This window comes from Pungitius pungitius, chromosome 6, assembly GCF_949316345.1.
Source record: "Pungitius pungitius chromosome 6, fPunPun2.1, whole genome shotgun sequence".
Lineage (NCBI taxonomy): Eukaryota > Metazoa > Chordata > Actinopteri > Perciformes > Gasterosteidae > Pungitius > Pungitius pungitius.
Window position 1 is genome coordinate 16,958,602 of NC_084905.1, and position 19,203 is coordinate 16,977,804.

The following is a 19,203-nucleotide window of genomic DNA, read 5'->3' on the forward strand; positions in this document are numbered from 1 at the left end:
AACTTGGGTGTGTGTGTGTGTGCTCAAAGGGATGTATATGCACATTGCCAGAAAAGGAACATGAGTCTGAACTGAGGGCTGCTGGAGAATTCCAACTTCTGCTCGGTGTGTTTTTCTCTCTGACTTTTATCCCGTTAGGACCGACTTCTTTCCATTTCAGCCTCTTTCCTTTCTGTAAGGAACTCGCACATATTTTAAACTTTTTACGATGGACACAATGACTTTTGTAATTTGTCAAAATCATTTTGATTCATTGGGTTCGAATGAGAACAGTTTGCTGTTGTATGTGGCACAGCAATAATGACGTGATGTATTGGACTCCACAGGCTGGGCGCCCGTATGGAAAGAATTGTCACATGTGGTCGTATTTATAATGCTCGCTTAATGGCAAAATGTTTCCTATCACATCATTATCCACAGAAACCCAAAGACAGTGCAAGTATTCATCCTCAATGTCTCCAGATATGTTACAATGACGATGTTGAGGGAAGAGGCACTCGAAGGAAGGAGAGAGCTTTGAGAAGAAGGGAAATTGGAGGGGCGAAAACGCAGACATGGGATTAAGAAAGTGATTAAGGGAATGAGCGCGAGTGAGAAGAGAACATTTGACGAACGACAAATGGCAAAGAGGCACCGATGACAGGAAGGCACTACGTGAATGATATAAGGAAGGGCGAGAAGATGACAGGATTCGCTGATTGGTGTTGCCGTGCCAATGCTGAGCTGCTGAGAAACCGGTCATTGATGGATGGCGCGTTTCTCCGGCTGATGTTTATTTTGTCGTTAATTTGCATATTGGTATGTATTTGCCCCCCTGTCTCAATATGATGGATCTGGCTGTCAGACAAAATGGACAGCTCAGTGACAGGGACAACCAGCCGACACCCGGCCCCCCATGACGGATGGGCTCACGCTAACGCACCTGCACCAGTAGAGATGAGATCCCGCTGCACCTTGACCTGTGGAGGGCTGAGCCAAGCGGGTAATCAGCAGAAACAAAAAAAAAAAACATAAGGAAATACAATACACATTCATTAATGGTCTTTCCTTCTCATCGTGCATTCAAATCCCGATATGTCGTCTCTCTGCGCCCCGCTGCCACTAAGCCCGGTCGGATGTCAGTCAGAATGTCAGCCGACGAGAGACGGCAGCTCGTCATGTCGGTGTTTACGCAGACACACTCCCGCAGGTGTGATTCCCGCTGAACAAAAGCCATGTTTCGGGAAAGCAACCGCAGTCCCAGGGGGGAGAGGGGGGTGCACAAGTGTTCTTTCCATTCGATGGCGCAGGGGGAGAAAAACTACGATGGAGATGGCGTGTGGGGAGAGCTGGAGGATAAAGAGGAATGATATAGTGGAAAGGGTGGGGCCACGAGGAGGGAAGGGGTTCCCGCGGGGAGAGAAGCTGTCAGTCCCTCGGAGACTTCAAACGCACTGAAGCCCTGTGATCAACCTGCTCCCCGGCACGTTGCTGACAGCTCCCTGACTGCGCCGCTTAGACTCCTTCATGCACGCGCGCACACACACACACACAGTACCATACACACGCACATATACGCTTCCCTTACATACAAAACTCTCACACTCGCTGATTTTTACACCCTTACCATAACATATTCAAATTCCATTGAATCATGCAGATTCTCCGCGCGTGAGATGCACCACGGTGAAATATTTGTTCTGACATCCAACCTCGCAATAACAAGTTCCCCCGTTGCAACTCTGTCAAGGGCATTGCACCGTCCCAAACTGTTGCTTTCTTATCTGTGGGCAGAGCAGAGGAAGGGTGGCTGCTGATGAGGATGATGAGGATGCCGCTGCCCATAAGTGTGATTATGATGACTTATCTGAGCCATTACTCCATCTCAGAGGCACCCAGAGGCAGACACCTGCTGATGATGAATCCCTCACGGCAGGAGATGAAATGAGTTGTCTGGGGCGGGGGGCTGTGGAGGTGATTTGTGTTCTCTGCGGCACGGTGTCAGATCGTCTGGGTCGGCTCGCCGTAAATCTCGCTGCTTTTCTGGCACAGTGCCCCGCGGCGCCCACCAATCTCCCAATTCCTTGGAAGCTGCTAACCGGTGGCCAAACATTCGGGGGCTCTCGGGCCCTTTCGGAGGGAATGTTCGGCCGACTATGCGTCCCGAGCTGTGCGGCGTCTCTCCATGCACGAAACCCCCTTTCAGACGCAGAAAGCCACGTTTAAACAGAACACCACTCAATCCGTTATTAATTCAAGGTGAACCCACAGCGGATTTGTGTTTGCCGTGCATCCCAACTGTGCAGCTTGTGCGCCTCCGGTTTGGTGGTACAGTGCACCTACTTGGGATTTACTGGTTTACTAAGTGCACGCTTGCTCTCCTGGAAAACATAGTGCCTTCTTTGAGCTCCCACGGCTTCCCCGGGTATGTGGTATCCACTGAGTGTGTGCCTTTGCTCATGCATATGTGTATGCTTTCATGTCGGTGAGTGAAGGTGTGTGTGTGTCTTTGTGGGAGCACACATGTAGTTTTATGCACATGCTTAGCATTTAAGTGCTTTTTGCTGTATTTGCTGCTTCCAAATGTATGGTAAAAAAAAGGTCCAGCGTGACCAAGGGTGCAAAAATAGTGGAAAGCGGGAGCTGGACTGACTGATAGAGATTTCAAAGTGTTGCGTGAGATATTGGCCCGTTTTTATTTATTTTTTCTCCTGCAGGAGAGAGGAGCAGGCGTAGGCTGTTCCTCCCATGTGTGGTCTCTCTCAGAGCAATGTTATTTTCTACCATGCAGAGAGGTTGGTTACGTGCCAAAGGAACGAGAGAGGAGAGAGAAATAAAGATACGGGAGCTTTGACTAAAAGACGGCTCGGTTTGACGCATTTCTGTGAACACTAGTGGGTTTCGCATCATCTCAACATAGAGGTAAGTAGACTTTGAAATGTGTCTTCGTGTTGTGATATAAAACTCTATACCTCCACGTGCACCTTGCAAGTGTGTGGGCGTCCGTGGGCTTTGGTGTGCAAACTGCGAGAAAGTGCGTTTACAAAGCCTTCGCTACATAGTGCTCACCATCTAGGCTGCACTCTGAGGTCTATTCATTTTTAAAGTTCCCTCGCAGAGAGAATGAGAACAAGTGGAAGTGCTCTCTCTGGTTCTGTGAGATGAGGAAGCCTAGTGCTTCCACCGGTTTCTCCCTGTCCTTATACCCTCTAAAAGCCTCTGTGAAATACAGGAATGCTCCACTGACTCGCCCAAATTTCCTTGCATTACTTACAAGTTGTCTGCGAACAACTCATCCAGATCCAATCTGAGCCAGATTTCGGCAGCAGAAATAGTTGGTGACCTTCTCCGTGTTTTTGCCCTGATTACAAGAGCCCGGCTGTTGCTGCGATTAGTTCTCTGCCTCCCAGCACTCCTCTGTCAAAACCAGGCTCAGGCTCCAGTCTCCTCCATAAACACATCTCGGCACATATGTACACACACACACACACATGCACTTGCTACGCATGCACCGTGCCGCGCCTCCCCTGGCTCTCCCGAATGGCTCCTCACCTGTCGCCCCAGGTCTCTCATCTCTCACACTCAACACGTGTGTCAGTCAGGACAGAGCCTGCGAGACCCCGGCCTCAGCAGTGCGTTTGTTTGTTTGTTTGCTGCATTGACGGGCGGGGGGGGGGGGGGGGGGGAGCAGGGACGTGGGTGCAAGAAATTAGCACAAGTCAAATCAGATTAATTAATCCCCAGCTCAAACTATTAGCCGAGGAGTCGCGTTGAATTAAAAATCAAATTAGCCCTGGCGCCTGCCCGTTAAAGCCGTGGTGTGTGCCTGCCAAGCTGCCATGACACACACACACACACACACACCGACAGAAGCCACCCGCTCATGGGCTTTGCTGACGGATGGACGTATGGATGGACGGAGGGGATGAAGATGAAATGGGTGCTGGGGGACCGGAGGTGTGGGGGGGAGGGGGAGTTTGGTGACTTTGCCACCAAGTGTGGTAAGCATATCCTGGGGCGCGGCGCTGGCTGGTGCCGCTCGGCGGTCCTCCCATCGCCACGGCTCACTCGAGTTCGGCCTTTAAGCAACATTTCACCCTGATGCTTTACACAACACGCACAGTGAGCTCGACCCTATCAAAAGCATGAATTCAAATTCACCTTTTACACAACTCGTGGTTTCATTTTTGCATTCTCAGCCAGCACTGCTACCATCTACTATTATCAGTAATCATAATATTGTGTTCACCAAATTGAGAACATTGACAAAGAAAAAGTGTTATGATTAAAATGTTTTCAACGTGTGTGTGATGCATCGGCATTCTGACCAATTACTTGATTGAAGATAATGAAAGCAACACACAATTTGCCATCAGTATGAATTTTCCTTCAACTGTGTGCATGCATGTGCTGGTGTACATGGGTTTGGGTGTACCGCGTCCGTGTTTGCAAGTATGCAAGTTTTTTGAGCTTTTGAGACGTATTACAGCGCTGTGCAGAGACGTAGCAGCATCATCCATCATGCGGGGTGGGGCTCCATAACACACAACACTTGTTTGATTCAGGACAACATTCATTTCAATTATGACACATTAGTTCAGGGGGGGTACATTATGCTCCAGTAGTGCTCCGGTTTTCCATTCATCATTTACGCTTGTGGCTTGTAGCTTTTGATCAGTGAGAGGAAGCAGTACACAGCCTTAAGCAATTAAACTGAACTAAATGTTCATATTTTTACTATTTATGTCATTTAGTTATTGGTTGTTTTGACATTTTAGATAATGTAAAGGACAACACAAGTAAAAACAAATATTCGGTTTCTGTTGAATCATTTTTCACGTATGACCATATTTTGTTGTGTACAGTGCTGTTTCTCTTTCAGCTGAATATAGCCACAGCGGCAGCTCTTAGAATAAGCCTTGGCTTTGTGTGTGTGTGTGTGGCCTTGCCTTCAGGAGTCTATGGATAATGGGTGATAGATGCTGTGAGATACAATGGCCGCCTAAATGAAAGAGCAGTTGTTCTGAGAATGTATGCATATGAGCAAAAGTTGGTCTTGAAGTGAGAGCCAGGGCAAGAATATACGAACGATCTATCAACACACAAATGGCTTCTTTTACAGAGCGTCTGCTTTAATATAACGTGCAGTATGTAAACATATACACATGCACAGTCTCCCATGCTCACCTGCACACGCATACATCTCAGCAGATCCTCCAGGTGCCCGTTACTGCCAGTTAAACTTCATTCATCTGGCTAACCCCCCCCCCCCCCCCCCCCCCCAACACTTTCCCACAGAGTCTCATACCCCATTTCCCCCTGGCTACAGGCATCTTTCACCACCCACATTAACACACAGCTTCCTCCTGGCAACCCGGTGCCAGACCCCTGCCATTCTCCCAACGTTGCCAACCCGTCTCCATGGCAGCGTGATTGGCAGATGCTGAGATGGATGCTCGTTTGAGCCAATAAGCAGATCAGAGTTGGGGTTGTCAATGCCCCGTGAGACCCTGCACTGGCCCAGCTGACCGGCTGAGGATGGTGTTGAGAGGAGGCAGGGAATGCAACACAACAGGCGCACACAAACGCACACACTCGTGGCATGGGCTCGATCCGCAGCACAAAGCGCACGGGGTCCCTGCTCGGGCTGTCACTTCTGTTGTGATGTATCATTTATGCCCGCCATTGTGCAGCCCTTTCTTGAAACGTGTTGACAGAAGCATTATTCTGGCTTTTGACAGATTCCCATACATTCACAGGCTTTTAATAACGCATGTTAATGCTCCGATAGGTTTATGACAGGTTTTTAGAAACACCAAATGAAATATGAGCCCTAAATGTGCATGCTCTCCAAAAAATCTGGGGCGGTATCCGTTGGATTTCTCTGTAACGACACACACACACACAACAGGCTTTGAGGACAAAGATCGCAAGCATTAATCTGTGTAAAGGATCACACATTTCTATGGTCAATCAAAGAAAATACAAAGAGCATATATATATACTGCTGTGCATATACATACATTTTAATATTCTGTTTGTGGGGGCTAGTTTGTATATGCTAGTGCAGATATATACGGTCTGTATGCTGGTTTGTGCTTTTAGCATTGAAGTAGAATTTGTTGAACATGAACTAAATACAATTGCATCACGTTACTATAAAATGTTTTGTTGAGACAAGCATCCAGATCCCCTTTAACCTTTTGGATGGATGTACATTTTCTGATGCTCCGCCTGTCAATCACATCTCTCGCATGGACGTTTTTCTCAAAATTCAAAATCAATTCTCAAAATCATTTAACAAAATACACTCAAATCATAGACACACACACACACACGGTTCAGTCAAAAAATGTTTTAGTTCTGTTCAGACATTTCTGAAGGACAATTAGGGAACGACTGCCAATTCCAGTGGCTGTTTGGTGATGACCAGATGTCAAATGGTGTGTATAAACTCTGAATGATCCTCGCTAATGTGTGCATCAATTTGAATGGTGCCTCTCGAATCGTCGGAACTCTGCCACCAAACCCAACCATCAGCCAGTGAGTGCCAGTTAGACCGGCTCCTGCTGGTTCTACAGTGTGAAATCACTGCCAGGCCGAGCCAGCGATTGGCCATCTGCTCCATCGGGGAGTGTTCTCACTCCATCTATTTGACTTGTTCGCAGCTCGGCTGTTGAAAAGCTCATTAGCTTTGCAAAGTGAGATATAAAGACGAATACAAAATGCCGTGTCCAAACAGAGAGATGTTAAAGAGCACCTGGACAGATGTGAGTTTAAGTGTTTACATATTTCGCAGAAGAGAAACCAGGCGGAGGGGTAAAAAATGTGTGGAATGAATATGAATGCATGAGAGGGGACAACCTCCCACTTCCTTTTTTTTACGAGGCGCTTAAAACATTCACAACCATTACCAGCAGAGATTGAGCCCCACAGCCAGCAGGTGACCCATAATTTCCTGACGTGCATTTGACTGTGGACGTGTGGTTGCAACAATCCTCCAAGACGCCCCCCCTTATAGCAGCTTATTGAATCAGAAGTGGCTTCTGCTGATACTTGCGCAACGTGCAGCATCGCTGAGCTTGTGCTGTAGCTACAACTTCCCGTTCTGTTAGCTCGTTAGGTGAGTTCGGCATGCGGCTGATTGTCTGCTCGCGACCCCCAACGTGGGGAACAAACCATCACAGCTGGTGGAGCATGAAATGGGCCCATTAAAATAAACTTTTCTTTCATTTTGTAGAAAGTTCTTTGTGTCAATCACCTAATTATCAGGTGTTTAACTGTTTAAATCAGACACTAGATCACGACAGAATAAAAGATCAAGGAAGGAACAGTGTATTTTTTTTTTTTCTTTTCACAATGAAAAAATGTTTTTATTTCTTTGCTCATCTTCCTGCACAGAACCAGGAGCAGACCAGGAGTTGTCTCTTTCTGCCAGGGTTCACTTCATCTTGTTGCCCCACTGGATTCTGGATTCTCTCTCTCTCTGTCTCGTTCCTCCTCCTCTCCACACCAGGACATGAAAAGGAATCGTTTCGTTATTTGCATTTTTACGCCTGAGTGTATTTTTCAAGTGGGAATAGAAAGTGTGTGAGCGGTGTGGATTCCCAGCGCTGCTGTGTCCTGGAGTGCATCAGTCTGCCTTTTCATCTTCACCCCAGACCGACTGCGTTCTGCTTCTCTTCAGCCATCTCCTCCATTCCTCCCTCTACTCCTCTCCCCATGTCTGCTGCTTTCTTCAATATTTTCAATATTTTCCCACAGTGTTATGCTAATTTCTTTTGTTCCCAACATTGGATTTTGTGTTTGGTTTCACTTCATCCAGCTTTAGTTCATTTTCCTGTGGTGAATTTATTACGGTTGCATTCAAAGAGTATTTCATCACTATAAATGAAAAAACACTCCACTTAAGTTGTTCCTTTTAAATGAGGTTAACCATCCACAACTTGTGCACTGTCCCCTTCTGCTCGTTCTCCTGCTCAACCACTACCACACTTTCTATTGGTTTTGTCTTCACTGCTCTCCAGATAGTGTGTTTCCATTGTACCACGAGCTACGCTGGTGTTATGCACATCTGTAGGGTTTCTCAAATGGCACCATGGCAATGTGGTGAGAAGGATTTACAGTGCTGCTGCTTCCCTTCCTCTGCCACAAAATTGGACGTGCGGTGCTGAACCCGTTGTGTTGGGGGTCCTTGGTTTGCGACAGTGAAACAGGAAGATCATTACGGGACGGAAATGTTCTACAGAACGGCACCAAAGAAGTAAAGCACGTGAATGCATGCTGGACTGACAACATCGGCCCAGACAGTTATGTGTGTTTGTGTGTTTCCATGCGCCTGTGTGTATGCGTTTGCTAAAGAGTAAATTTTGTTGTGGCGGAGAGGTGATTGGAGAACAGCAGTTCCATTAGTGGCCGATCACAATCTCGGCCCGTTGCTCCACACCAGCAGCTCCTCGGCGACGCCTCGTAAATCTGATGCACGCACTCACACCTAACCATACTGTATGTTTTTTTTTTTTTTTTTTGTCACGTGAGCCCTTTTTAAATCATGTAGCTTTGAGGATTATTCCGTTTGAACTCTAGTTAAAGAGAGTTTTATGTGTCTCACCATGATGAGAACAAGAAAACCTGTGGGAAGCCCGCTGGGGAAACAGATAAATACATGTATGCTCCATTTAAAAACAAGCTTGTTTTTCTAGCATTTTTTTGTCTCAACAGCAATGATAACTTGTTTTTTTCGCCCCGTGGCGCGCACACACACACACACATCTACATAGATTTCATGCAAACAGCTGGCTGAGATAAACAGAAACATTTATAGTGCTGTCAACATTGTGTTTAATAATGGGACAATCCGTGGGGTCAAATTTATTACTGTCAGAAAATGGGCGGAATTATTTATCTTTAAATAATTACTTTTACACCACACACATGGACACACAATCTTCGCATATTGATTTGCATATTGACTAAAGGGATATTAAAGCTCCGATGTTATTAATCATTGCTGATTGGGTTTTCGGTGAGCTGGGTGGTGATTGAGGAGATCACAGCATTGTGTTTGCGGGTCATAAAGAGGCCGAGGCCGGCCGCCACAGCGCTGCAGCACACGGGACGTCACACACACATTTCTGAAACCCGACCGAGTGTGTGTTTGCTCCGTGAGCCCTGGACAACATTGTGTTGACTTTTGCGTTTTAAAAAGTCATTAGAAATTCTCAGATTGCTGTGTGGGAGGCGCACACTTGTGTGGTGAATTATATTCTGTGCGGTGATGGAGGACTCTCGCGGCGTCCTGCCCTCGCCCTCAGTGAAAAGATTATGTGACATGATGTCATTCCATCGGTGCAATCATAGCCGCGCACAGGCAGTCATTAATAAGAGCAGCGCTGTGTAGTGTCAGATCACACGGAGGGAGAAGAGAGGGAGAGGGTCAAAAGAACGAGCAGGTGATAGGTTGGACTGTATTGATTATGGATACATGTTTTAAAATCTGTTGAGAATTGGCAATCCAAAAGAAGAGACCATGAATTAAATATAGTAATGAATACCACATTCGTGCTTTGTTAATTGTTTGCCTTTGGATGTGGATTTCTGACAAAGGCGATGTTGTTCCTTATACAACGTCAAATGTATCTAATCATAAATGTTTATTACTAATTGCCTTTTTGGATGGCAAAAACATCGCAGATGTTTCCCGGGAAACCTTTTTTTCCTCTATCTCCATATAAATCTTTTATTCTTTTGTCCTCCAGGTGTGATGCCCGAGCGCCAGTTCGGTGGAACCCAGTTTGTTTGCAGTGTGGTTGCTTCCCACGTCAGCCACCAGCCGTCCACCAGCTTCACCTTCGTCTGGATCGCCCCCCCACCCGGCACCGGCTGCGTCAACTTTCTGTGAGTCATGTGAGAGTGTTTCAGAGGATGGCTGAGGGAGAGACGAAAGGTTGAGATGCGGGCTCGGACCTTAAACAGCTGCCTCGGACTGACTCGTATGGTGGAAGTCGTTACCTTTCATATGAAAAGCCATTAATGTCGTGTGATTCCATATTGACCCAGTGAGCCTTAATTGTGGGCCGTTGTTTTCTCCGTCAGAGCCACAGACAGGATGTGAAGAGGCCTTCCTCTCAGAGAAAGCATGCATAATAACTGGAAAGAGGTTAAACCAGGGCCACAGTGTGTGTCTGTGTGATAGTACTGTACCTCGCTTGACACGGCCTGTGTAGTGGTAGGTGTGCGTATGTGTGTGTGTGTTTAATATCCGTATCTTCTCCATCGATGCACTTTGCTTGTTTTGTTGTTGGAAAATGTGTGAGTGATTAAACCGATCCACCCATTTCCCCGAGGACGGGTGTAACAAGGACACAATGCTCTTCTTCTGTGGCAATGCGCATAAGCACTGGTTAGGAGAAATTCCTTCTACCGGGGTCTTAAAGGAGCAGTGTGTATGGGTTAGTTTCTATTTAGTCACAACTGAATTCACCCCGCTCAATTTAAGATGAGGTGAACAAAGGTTTTAGAGGATTATGCATTAAATGAAAGCATAGATAGAAATATTTGATCACATTTTGGACAATAAATCGCCCTAAATGATGCACACTGTTCCTACAGCAACAAACCTTTGGGTAGACACTGGTTGGCCAGCTGTCAATTAGTGCACATTGGACCCCCGATTAATGCGTGAAGCATCTGTGGAGGCAGGAAGTGCCATTTGTTAACACCACGGACAGGTGGAAACCAAACCTGTGCCCATTAGTTCTCCAAACGCAGTATAAAAGCTCCAAACGTTTCCCCGTCACTAGTCCAGAGGACTCATGTCAACACGACACCATCCGTGAGAACAGCATCAGTGGGACGTGACCTGCTGTGTCACCTGGAGCTCGCATGTTAGTTTGATGGCGTCAAAGCCGGAGAAAGATCGAGCCTCATAGAATTGAGAACAGCCTTGTCTTTCGTTTTTACTAAATTGTATTCCCCTTTCTTTTGTCCTTTTTGGTTCTGTTCATCATTTTCTCCATCTCTATTAGTTGGAAACATCCTCTAACTGTCTTTCCCTCTAGTGATCTTTGCTGGTGATTTACAGCCTCATGCTGATCATCAGTCAAAATGCAATTAGCAGCTGTTGCTGCAGAAGTGTGGAGGAAAAGGGAGGACGCCTTACAAAGCTCTTTGAGAAATTCACCCCCAGGACATATTTATATATTTGACACGGGTCATTTTCATTCCAAAGTGTGTTTTTTAAATAAATGTTGTTATCATATAATTTTAACGGATGGTTGAATAAAACTGCAAACTAATCCCAGGTTTTTTAAATTTGTTTATCACCATTCCTCGTCTCTCCCGATTTGAAAGACATCAATGTTTCATTTATAACCCCAAACTAAATTAAACATTTTGGCAGCAATTCCTCAATGAATTCCTGGAGGGACACGATAGAGTATCAGACAATGACTTCTATTGAGAGACTGATGGAAAGGGATTCATCTGTGGTGAAGTGGAGCTGCCATTTTTACATAATATCCGGATAACGGATTTACTGCCCTTTTTGTCTCCCACCAAACACAACGTTCAGCGTGTTTCGGCTTATGAGGATTGTGTGTCTCCCCCCACCCCCCCTGCGTTTGTGTGCCGTCCACATGCGCGCGCCGTGTGCCGTCCACATGCGCGCGCTGTGTGTACGCCGTGAAGCGGCAAACTGCGCGTGCCTGCGCTGATGACAGTGCGGCTGGCAGGGGGCCACCACCGTATGACAATAGGGGCCCCCGCGGGCTGACCTTATCAAAGTCAGCCAGTCACACTCCAGCTGGCGACAGACTGCTCCCCTCACACACACACACACACACACACACACACACACACACTTACTGCACCCTGTTCCACTTCACAGCTCTCATCTCCACCAGGAAGGTTCAGCGGCCCAAAGCTGGGGCCACGTCGGGTGCCGTATCATTTCAGCATTACTACTCAAATCCAATCTTACAATCACTCGAAGAGGCGTTCAGATGATTCAAAAAGACATTTGTGCGGGACATATAGAATGTAAATAATGCAATGTCTTGTCCTCGCCCATAAGGATTCCCGTCCTCACACAGCTCATCTCCCACAGGGGCTTCGCCCGCCGGTGTTTAAATTACAGGCGCGGACGTCCCGTGTCCTTCGCCGGGCCGGAGCCGGTCCCCCCCCCCCACCCCCGTTGCAGCGATGCAGAGCCTGTGAGGAGTTTTATGGGCGACACGGTGGGAGTGTAACACATCCCTAGCAGGAGAGTGATAGAGTGCAGTGACGCTGGCGCCCAGAAGAACTCATTTTCTGGGCGGCTGTAAATTGCCGCCTAAAGAGAAGGGAAGGCCTTGGAAGAGAGGAGGGGAGGAGGAACACACACAGTCACACACACACACACACACACATTATGTAAACGATTCAAACTATACAAACCATAGAAAATCATCAGCGAGCTTTTAGAAACATATTGTAATATTTCTGCTGTACAAACAAGCTGAAGGTGAAGATGTTGATCCCTGGACACAAAAATTACAAAGGATAATTTACTTTTTCTTTTAAAAAGGTTGTGAATAAATAATAAAAGAATATAGAAAATGAATACAGATCTAAACATTACTCAGGACACTGTTGTTGTAGATCATGTCATGTATTAAGAAATTAAACTGCAAGGCAGGTACCATAGCGATCATTACGTTATATATCAACCCGGAACTAAAAACAAGATTATGTTGTATTGCTAGACACTAAAAACATTAATGTCATAAGCACAACACACAGAAGGTTGCAGAGACACAGAAGAACACAACAATAAAATGAATGCATTCAGGAAGCTGCATGCAATATTGAACCGAAACACAAACATGTTGCAACCCTCGTTCGAATGGAAGCTTGGTGACGGGATCGATGCTTTTCTTACATACAAAACATAAAGAACTAACTCAAGCTCTAACGATTGGCTCTAGAAACACGGTTGTGCCCCACTTTTCATTCTCCTTCCGCTCAGACATGACAGTCCACACGACTACACAATCTCCTGAATGCCTCTGTGCACTTAGCGGAGGTGAGAATGGTTAATAGCTTCCTCTGGCAAACGCGCAGATGCACTGGTGTGTCTCGTCCTTTCTTTGCCTTCATTCTGCTTCACTTGCAGCCCCGAGGCAGTCCGTCAGGAGTGTGTTTGGGCAGATCCTTCAGAGACACACATCCAACCACTTGGAGCGCTGTGCAGAGGTCTTCCGGCTTGCGTATGGCCGCTATCGGGGTGCATTTGTTAACATACACATGGATGTTCCATCCCTGGCTGCGTGTGATTCTCTTCTCCGAGGAACGCTTTTGTCATGAATGAATGTGAACATTTTGCACATCATCATTTAGTAATGCAATTACCAGTTGTTCTTTTTTCTACATCACAGCTACCTGTGTGGGCAATAACTCCTGTGCTGTAACTCTGCCGGCTGCTGCTCTGTTGATGTTGCCATCTGTTGAAGGCAGGCAGATGTATTGCAGCATGACGTTTGTGAGGTATGGTGTGGCATCGTACGTGTTTTCAGTGCTGCATGTGAGCCTGGTTTGGCTGCTTTTGATGATCATTCAGGGCCATGGGAGAACTATTCACGTCCATACTCTGACAAAAGCTTCAAAAACACGTCACTTTGCTCCTTGATAAAGTGATCAATTAAATTATTTGAGTTGACCTTTCCATTTAATGACAATAATCTGTTGGAGAGTGTGATAGACATTAATCAGAGGCCGTAGGTCAGAGTTCAGGCATTAGGCTGACAGATGACCTAACTCAATTCTCCTGGTACTAGTCTCCTCCATCGATTTCCTTTTTCTTCACGTCAATCTCGTGTTCTGTTTTAACATAAAGTCACTGGTTAATGAGCTCCCTGTTCATGAAAGCCGTGTGACAGAGTCACTGGAGACGTTTGGCCCGGGGGGACATGAATGATTGGTTCAAGGGGATTGCATTGTGGCATTGTAGATATAGAAATAGAAGGGTAGAAATGTCAAGCATGAATCCAGGCCACGTTGGTCCTCCGCGAACCAACTAAAGAGCTGCAAATATGACACAGCCCACCCATTTAATTCCAATTTTCATACATCACACGGTCACATTCAAGACAGAAACCCTTACATCACTTATATTCCTCACTTAATTTAACTTTCTTAAACATCTCAAAGGTTTCAGTTTCCCAGCATTCAACAGTAAATAGAACCTTGGGAATCTGCTCTACAGATCACAACGCGGACTCACTGCTGCTGTCCCCCCTAAAGGACACTGCCTTATTTCCCCAGGGAGGGGCCATGACCCCTGTGATGAAATACAAACACCTGTGTACACACACACACACACACACACACACACAATATCACACATCAGGGCTGTGATCAATCCCGCCACAATTTGTCTACATCACATCTGCGGTGCACCGCCTTTACAGACTCATCAGGAGGTCACGGCTCCACCTGCTGGGACGGTGAACTCCTTATCAATTTAAGATGAAATGGAGCGCGGGGATCCAAAAGAAGGCGCTTGGTTGTGAGTGCGGCACAATGAAGCATGCTCAGGGGAGAGGAAGTATTCTCCCGATCTATTTATTTTTAAGAAATCATTTGATCACATTTTGCACTCTTCGTTCCCCCTAAAAAATGAATTGAAGGGATGATTTACGGACATGACTTGTCACAGGGTTTCATCGCTCTGTTGTTGACTTTCTCCATATCATTATGGATTCGTCTCTGAGACGGGAGACAAAGGTTTTTAAGAAGCGGATTTTCTCAGAAATCATTTTTTAAAATCGTGACGAGAATTAAATAAACACCATACTGCCGTGTTTAGTCCTTACTGCTGTTGTTTTTCCTCATGCTCTTAATTATTACTCACCAACAGTCGCGGTAAATTGCTCTTCTCCCGGCTGCCAGCGGAGCAGTAACCACGCTTCTTCTGGCCGCACTTGGAGCCGTAATCTCAGTGTCCCCTGTGCAAACAAGCAGGTAATTTGCCAAACAACTCCCAAATCCCTCCTCTGTGGAGCTTCATTAAATTTGCATGTTCTCCAAGAGACTTTTTTCAATTAATTAATTTAGGAGGGAGGGAAGGAGGGAGAGCGGAGTAATGTGATTCCAAGAAGCCGGGCCCTTTTCCCTGCCTTTTCACGCCCTGATTGATGTGAATATATCAAAGCAATCAAAATTACTGTACATTTCATCTGAGCTACTCTGGGATTTTCTCAAGCAGCAGATTCTCATCCTCGTATTTCTTTCACTTTTCACCATTTTCCCGGCGCTCCGTCCTTTCAACCCGTTGTCCTTGATTGCTGCGCAATAAACCACAGCTGGTCCTCAGCACGCAAGATAAATCAACCAATTAGGGTGTATTATTTTAAAGGGTTACGTCCAAACGCACCAAATCAGAGCTGGCTACTGGATCTGCACCCGGTCGGTGCGCCTCATATTAATCATAGTTACCAACAAGCCTCGCGAGCTGCGAGGGAAAATTGCCTTTTAATTGGGATTCAAACGGGATGGGAGACAGTCGTCTAACGAGGGGACAAGAGCGAAGTCAACGTGTGTGTTCTCAACGATTAGTTCTTTTTTGTAAAATTGGTTACAAAGGTTTGTTTGTCAGCTTTGTATCCAGTGTATATTTGTGTGATTTTAAAATAGCAGTTTCTGTACTAAACTGCACATGTACTGCTCCAGGCTAAATCCACCGTCCTTGTCTATCTGTGTGTGTGTGCGTGTATGTGTGCGTGTGTGTGTGTGTGTGTGTGTGAGGGTATGTGGTTAGAAAACTGTCAAGCTTGCTCCTGAGGGATACTTATGGCCGACAGCAACATGTAATCTAACATGGAAGACATGCTTGGTAATTACCCACTGCGGGGCCTTTTGGGAGCTCTTTGAGTGACAGCCTGTCCATCTGCATACATGTTAAAGCTCATATCTGGCTCCGAGTGTGTGTGTGTGTGTGTGTGTGTGTGTGTGTGTGTGTGTGTGTGTGTGTGTGTGTGTCCGTGTGTCCGTGCGGACTGGATCTCCAAGGCCTCGGTGTTTGACAGCTGATTGAGGACTTTGAGAGACAAGGCCATCCAACCCCCCCGTCTCCGTCTCCACTGACCAAACCCCCCCCCCTCAATTTACCCATTTTTCTCGCTCAAGCCTCTTCCTCAACCCCTCCCACTTTGCCATCTCTCAGATTTGCTCCCCTGGACTAATGAGAGGGTTGAGGATGACACTCATTTTCACAAGATGAATGATCTCTCGTTTGATTCGGAGTATCGGCGACACGTCAGGGTCCTTAATTGCTTTTTTCCCCTCCAAAGAAAGTCAAATTAACACTCAGATGTTCAATAAATGTTTTATGTGTATTAGTCCTGATCTCCTTATGAGTGAGTGCGTTTGTGTGTGTGTGTAGGTGCGTTTGTGTGTGTGTGTGGAGGCGGTAATGAGAGACACACGCTGAGGAGCCACTGGAGTGTGACGGCGGGCCAGACGCTGGCGTCGCGCTGCGATGATCACACACTCTCTCCGGCTACGACTAAATGCCCTCTCCCGGCTGCTGCTTTAACGACGCACATGTTATCAAGTCAAACCGCTCACACACACACACACGCTTTCAAAGGAAAAGCATTATTTTCCACTGAATATATCTCATCCTGTCATTGTAGAATTCCTTCGAATTGTTGTGGCGGGAAAGAAAACCACATCGTTAGAAACAAACAGGTGCTGCTGCTACTTTGAAAGAGACTTCTGCATAACTGCAATTTAAAAATAACTCCCTCAAAAATACAACAGCTTTTTCCATTTGAGTCATGTAATAACAGCTATTCACAGTCACTAAAGTACTCTACGCTTGCGGTACTTTTTTATTATTTTTACTGCGTTTGACATTTTTTTAGGTTTTCTTCCACAGTGTGTGTGTGTGTGTGTGTGTGTTCGGTCAAATGTCCCCTTTGACAGAGCGCCCTGTCCCCGCGGCACTTTTGGTGAACTTAAGCTGCGACTGTGTTTAGTAAATATTTAAAAGCCTTGTTCCTACATAACCACCCGCTGTTTCGTTACGCGGCATCTTTTATTCATGGATACTCAAACTCAAATTAGTTTTCACCCAATCCTGAAATGAGCGTAATTAAGTGTGTTTTCTCCCCAGCGCTGCGAAGCCACAAGAACGTCTTTTACTAATTGATAAGTGGCCTATTTCCTTATTCATGAGCTGAGATGAACGCGTAAATGCCTTGGCACCCATATAAGGCCTGAGTGGGCGTGGCGGGCCGAGGTCACATGGGGCGGTAGAAAAGGAAAGGGGGCCGAGTCTGCAAAGTGGATGTGGCACCCACCGCTTTGTGTGCGTGAAGTTTATCCTCGTCGTCTCGGCCCGTGTTGTGAGATATTTACAGCACACACACACACACACACACACACGTCCAATTTAGTGAACCTAAATTCCCGATGAGGTCATTCAGAGCTTTGACTCAGATAAAAGGAAACGTTGTGTAATGCCTCTGGACGCTGAACACTGAGACAGCAGTGTGTGTCCTTGCACGGCACACACCGAGGAAAGAGACCTTTTATTTCCACAAGTGCTCCTTGAAGGGACTTTCTCACCGGCTGTGGGTGGTGCACATAGTTGTGTTTCAGTGTGTGTTTTTTAGCTTGAGGCCGTTCTGATTCACAAGCCACAGACGACGCTGAAAATTAAACGCAAATTCCAACATTAGAATTTGATCAGGAAGATGAGACCAGACTCCGACAGCTCTCCTCTCCAACAGTGAGGAAACACATCATGCCTGTGATATTTATCCTCTTCATGGTTCTGACCTTAAAAACCCAGATTGTTTCCCTTTTGGAGTTTGTTCACGGGGAAATTGCAGGTTATACTGTCGCACTGTGTGATATTGATTTAACAATGAAGTGTTGTCTCCCCCTAGCACAGGAACTCTCCTCCATACGCCTCGACATCCCGATCGATATCCCCCCTGTATCCAAGTTATAGGATTATATTTTTATGTTGGTCACCCACCAAACTATTGCTGTTATCCCCTGTTTTTGACATTATAACAACATATTCTTACTATATCATTGCTGATATTATTTGCATTTTTATTAATAGTGGTAATAGAAGTACTACTGAAATACTAGTAGTATTATGTTTTTTTTTATCTCTATAGCGGCGGCTTTTCTAAAGGAAGAGCTGCTTTGTTAGTGTCCATCTTTACCAGGATAACCGGCTTTTAGCAAAAAAGAGCTCTTTCTATAACAACCCTGTACAGAGGACGTCTGTGCAAAGGGTACCACTGTCCTGCTATTTCACCCTCTTAGTTGGTTGAAGATCTCTCCATTTTCAATGCAGGTAGACTCACACTGGCTTGAAAGAGGGCAGCGGGGTGATGCAGGGAACCGATGATATTGGAGGATTTTGATGCGATATGAGCACAAAGCTTTTGTTCTTGTTAAAGCTGCAATAATGAATGAATAATAAAACCAAATGACCTGGGTACGTAGGATGGTTTGTGTTTGTAGGAACATTGTGTTTGATGATGGATGGATTGATGGACCGTTTGGGGATTTACATTTTCATATGGAATAGTTCATCTTAATGTTCCTTCATTTTGAAATGGCACACCGATTAACAAAAAATGCAATAATGGCACTTCATATAAAACAATTGTCCCAAACCCTTTTCTTCATTCACAGTTAAGCCTGTTTTCCTGTTTTTAGCTCAAAGTCACATCATAATGAATCTCAGAAAATGTTCTCTTTTATGGAAGGTGCCTTAACACATTTTGGTTTCCTGGGAAATGATGCCATCTGTTCCGGATTCATCTTCACATAACAAGGACATTCTCCTATAAGTGCTATTTGTGTTAATGCTCTTTTACTCCTTCTCTTTGTCTCTCTCTTTTCTCTCAGAGCCACAGCAACGTTTCGGGGACAGATCATTTTCAAGGATGCTCTGGCTCAACAGCTCTGTGAACAAGGAGGTGAGTAACATCAGCAGGGAATGCATCAGTATAAACACATATATATATATATATATATACGTATATATATCCCTCTCCCACCTTTATGATGTCCCAGCAGGAGGATTTTCATGAATAGACATATATGTTAAAGCACACGCGTGCTCCTCACCTCCCATTACTGTCCATCACATGCACAGCTTGTCAGAGTATGGATGGCACATTATGGACGATATGCTGCTTCTTCTCGACAGAGGCA

The 19,203-nt window shown here is 45.8% G+C and overlaps 1 protein-coding gene across 2 annotated transcripts in view; it reads left to right on the forward strand.

The window, feature by feature from the left end:
* reln (reelin) overlaps nucleotides 1-19,203 on the forward strand; it is an 80,069-nt gene that overhangs the window by 21,768 nt on the left and 39,098 nt on the right. For both annotated transcript variants that reach the window (XM_062563207.1, XM_062563208.1), the window contains exons 4-5: nucleotides 9,738-9,876; nucleotides 18,895-18,965. In XM_062563207.1, coding sequence (XP_062419191.1) covers nucleotides 9,738-9,876; nucleotides 18,895-18,965 — 210 coding nt within the window. The remainder of the gene's footprint in view (nucleotides 1-9,737; nucleotides 9,877-18,894; nucleotides 18,966-19,203) is intronic.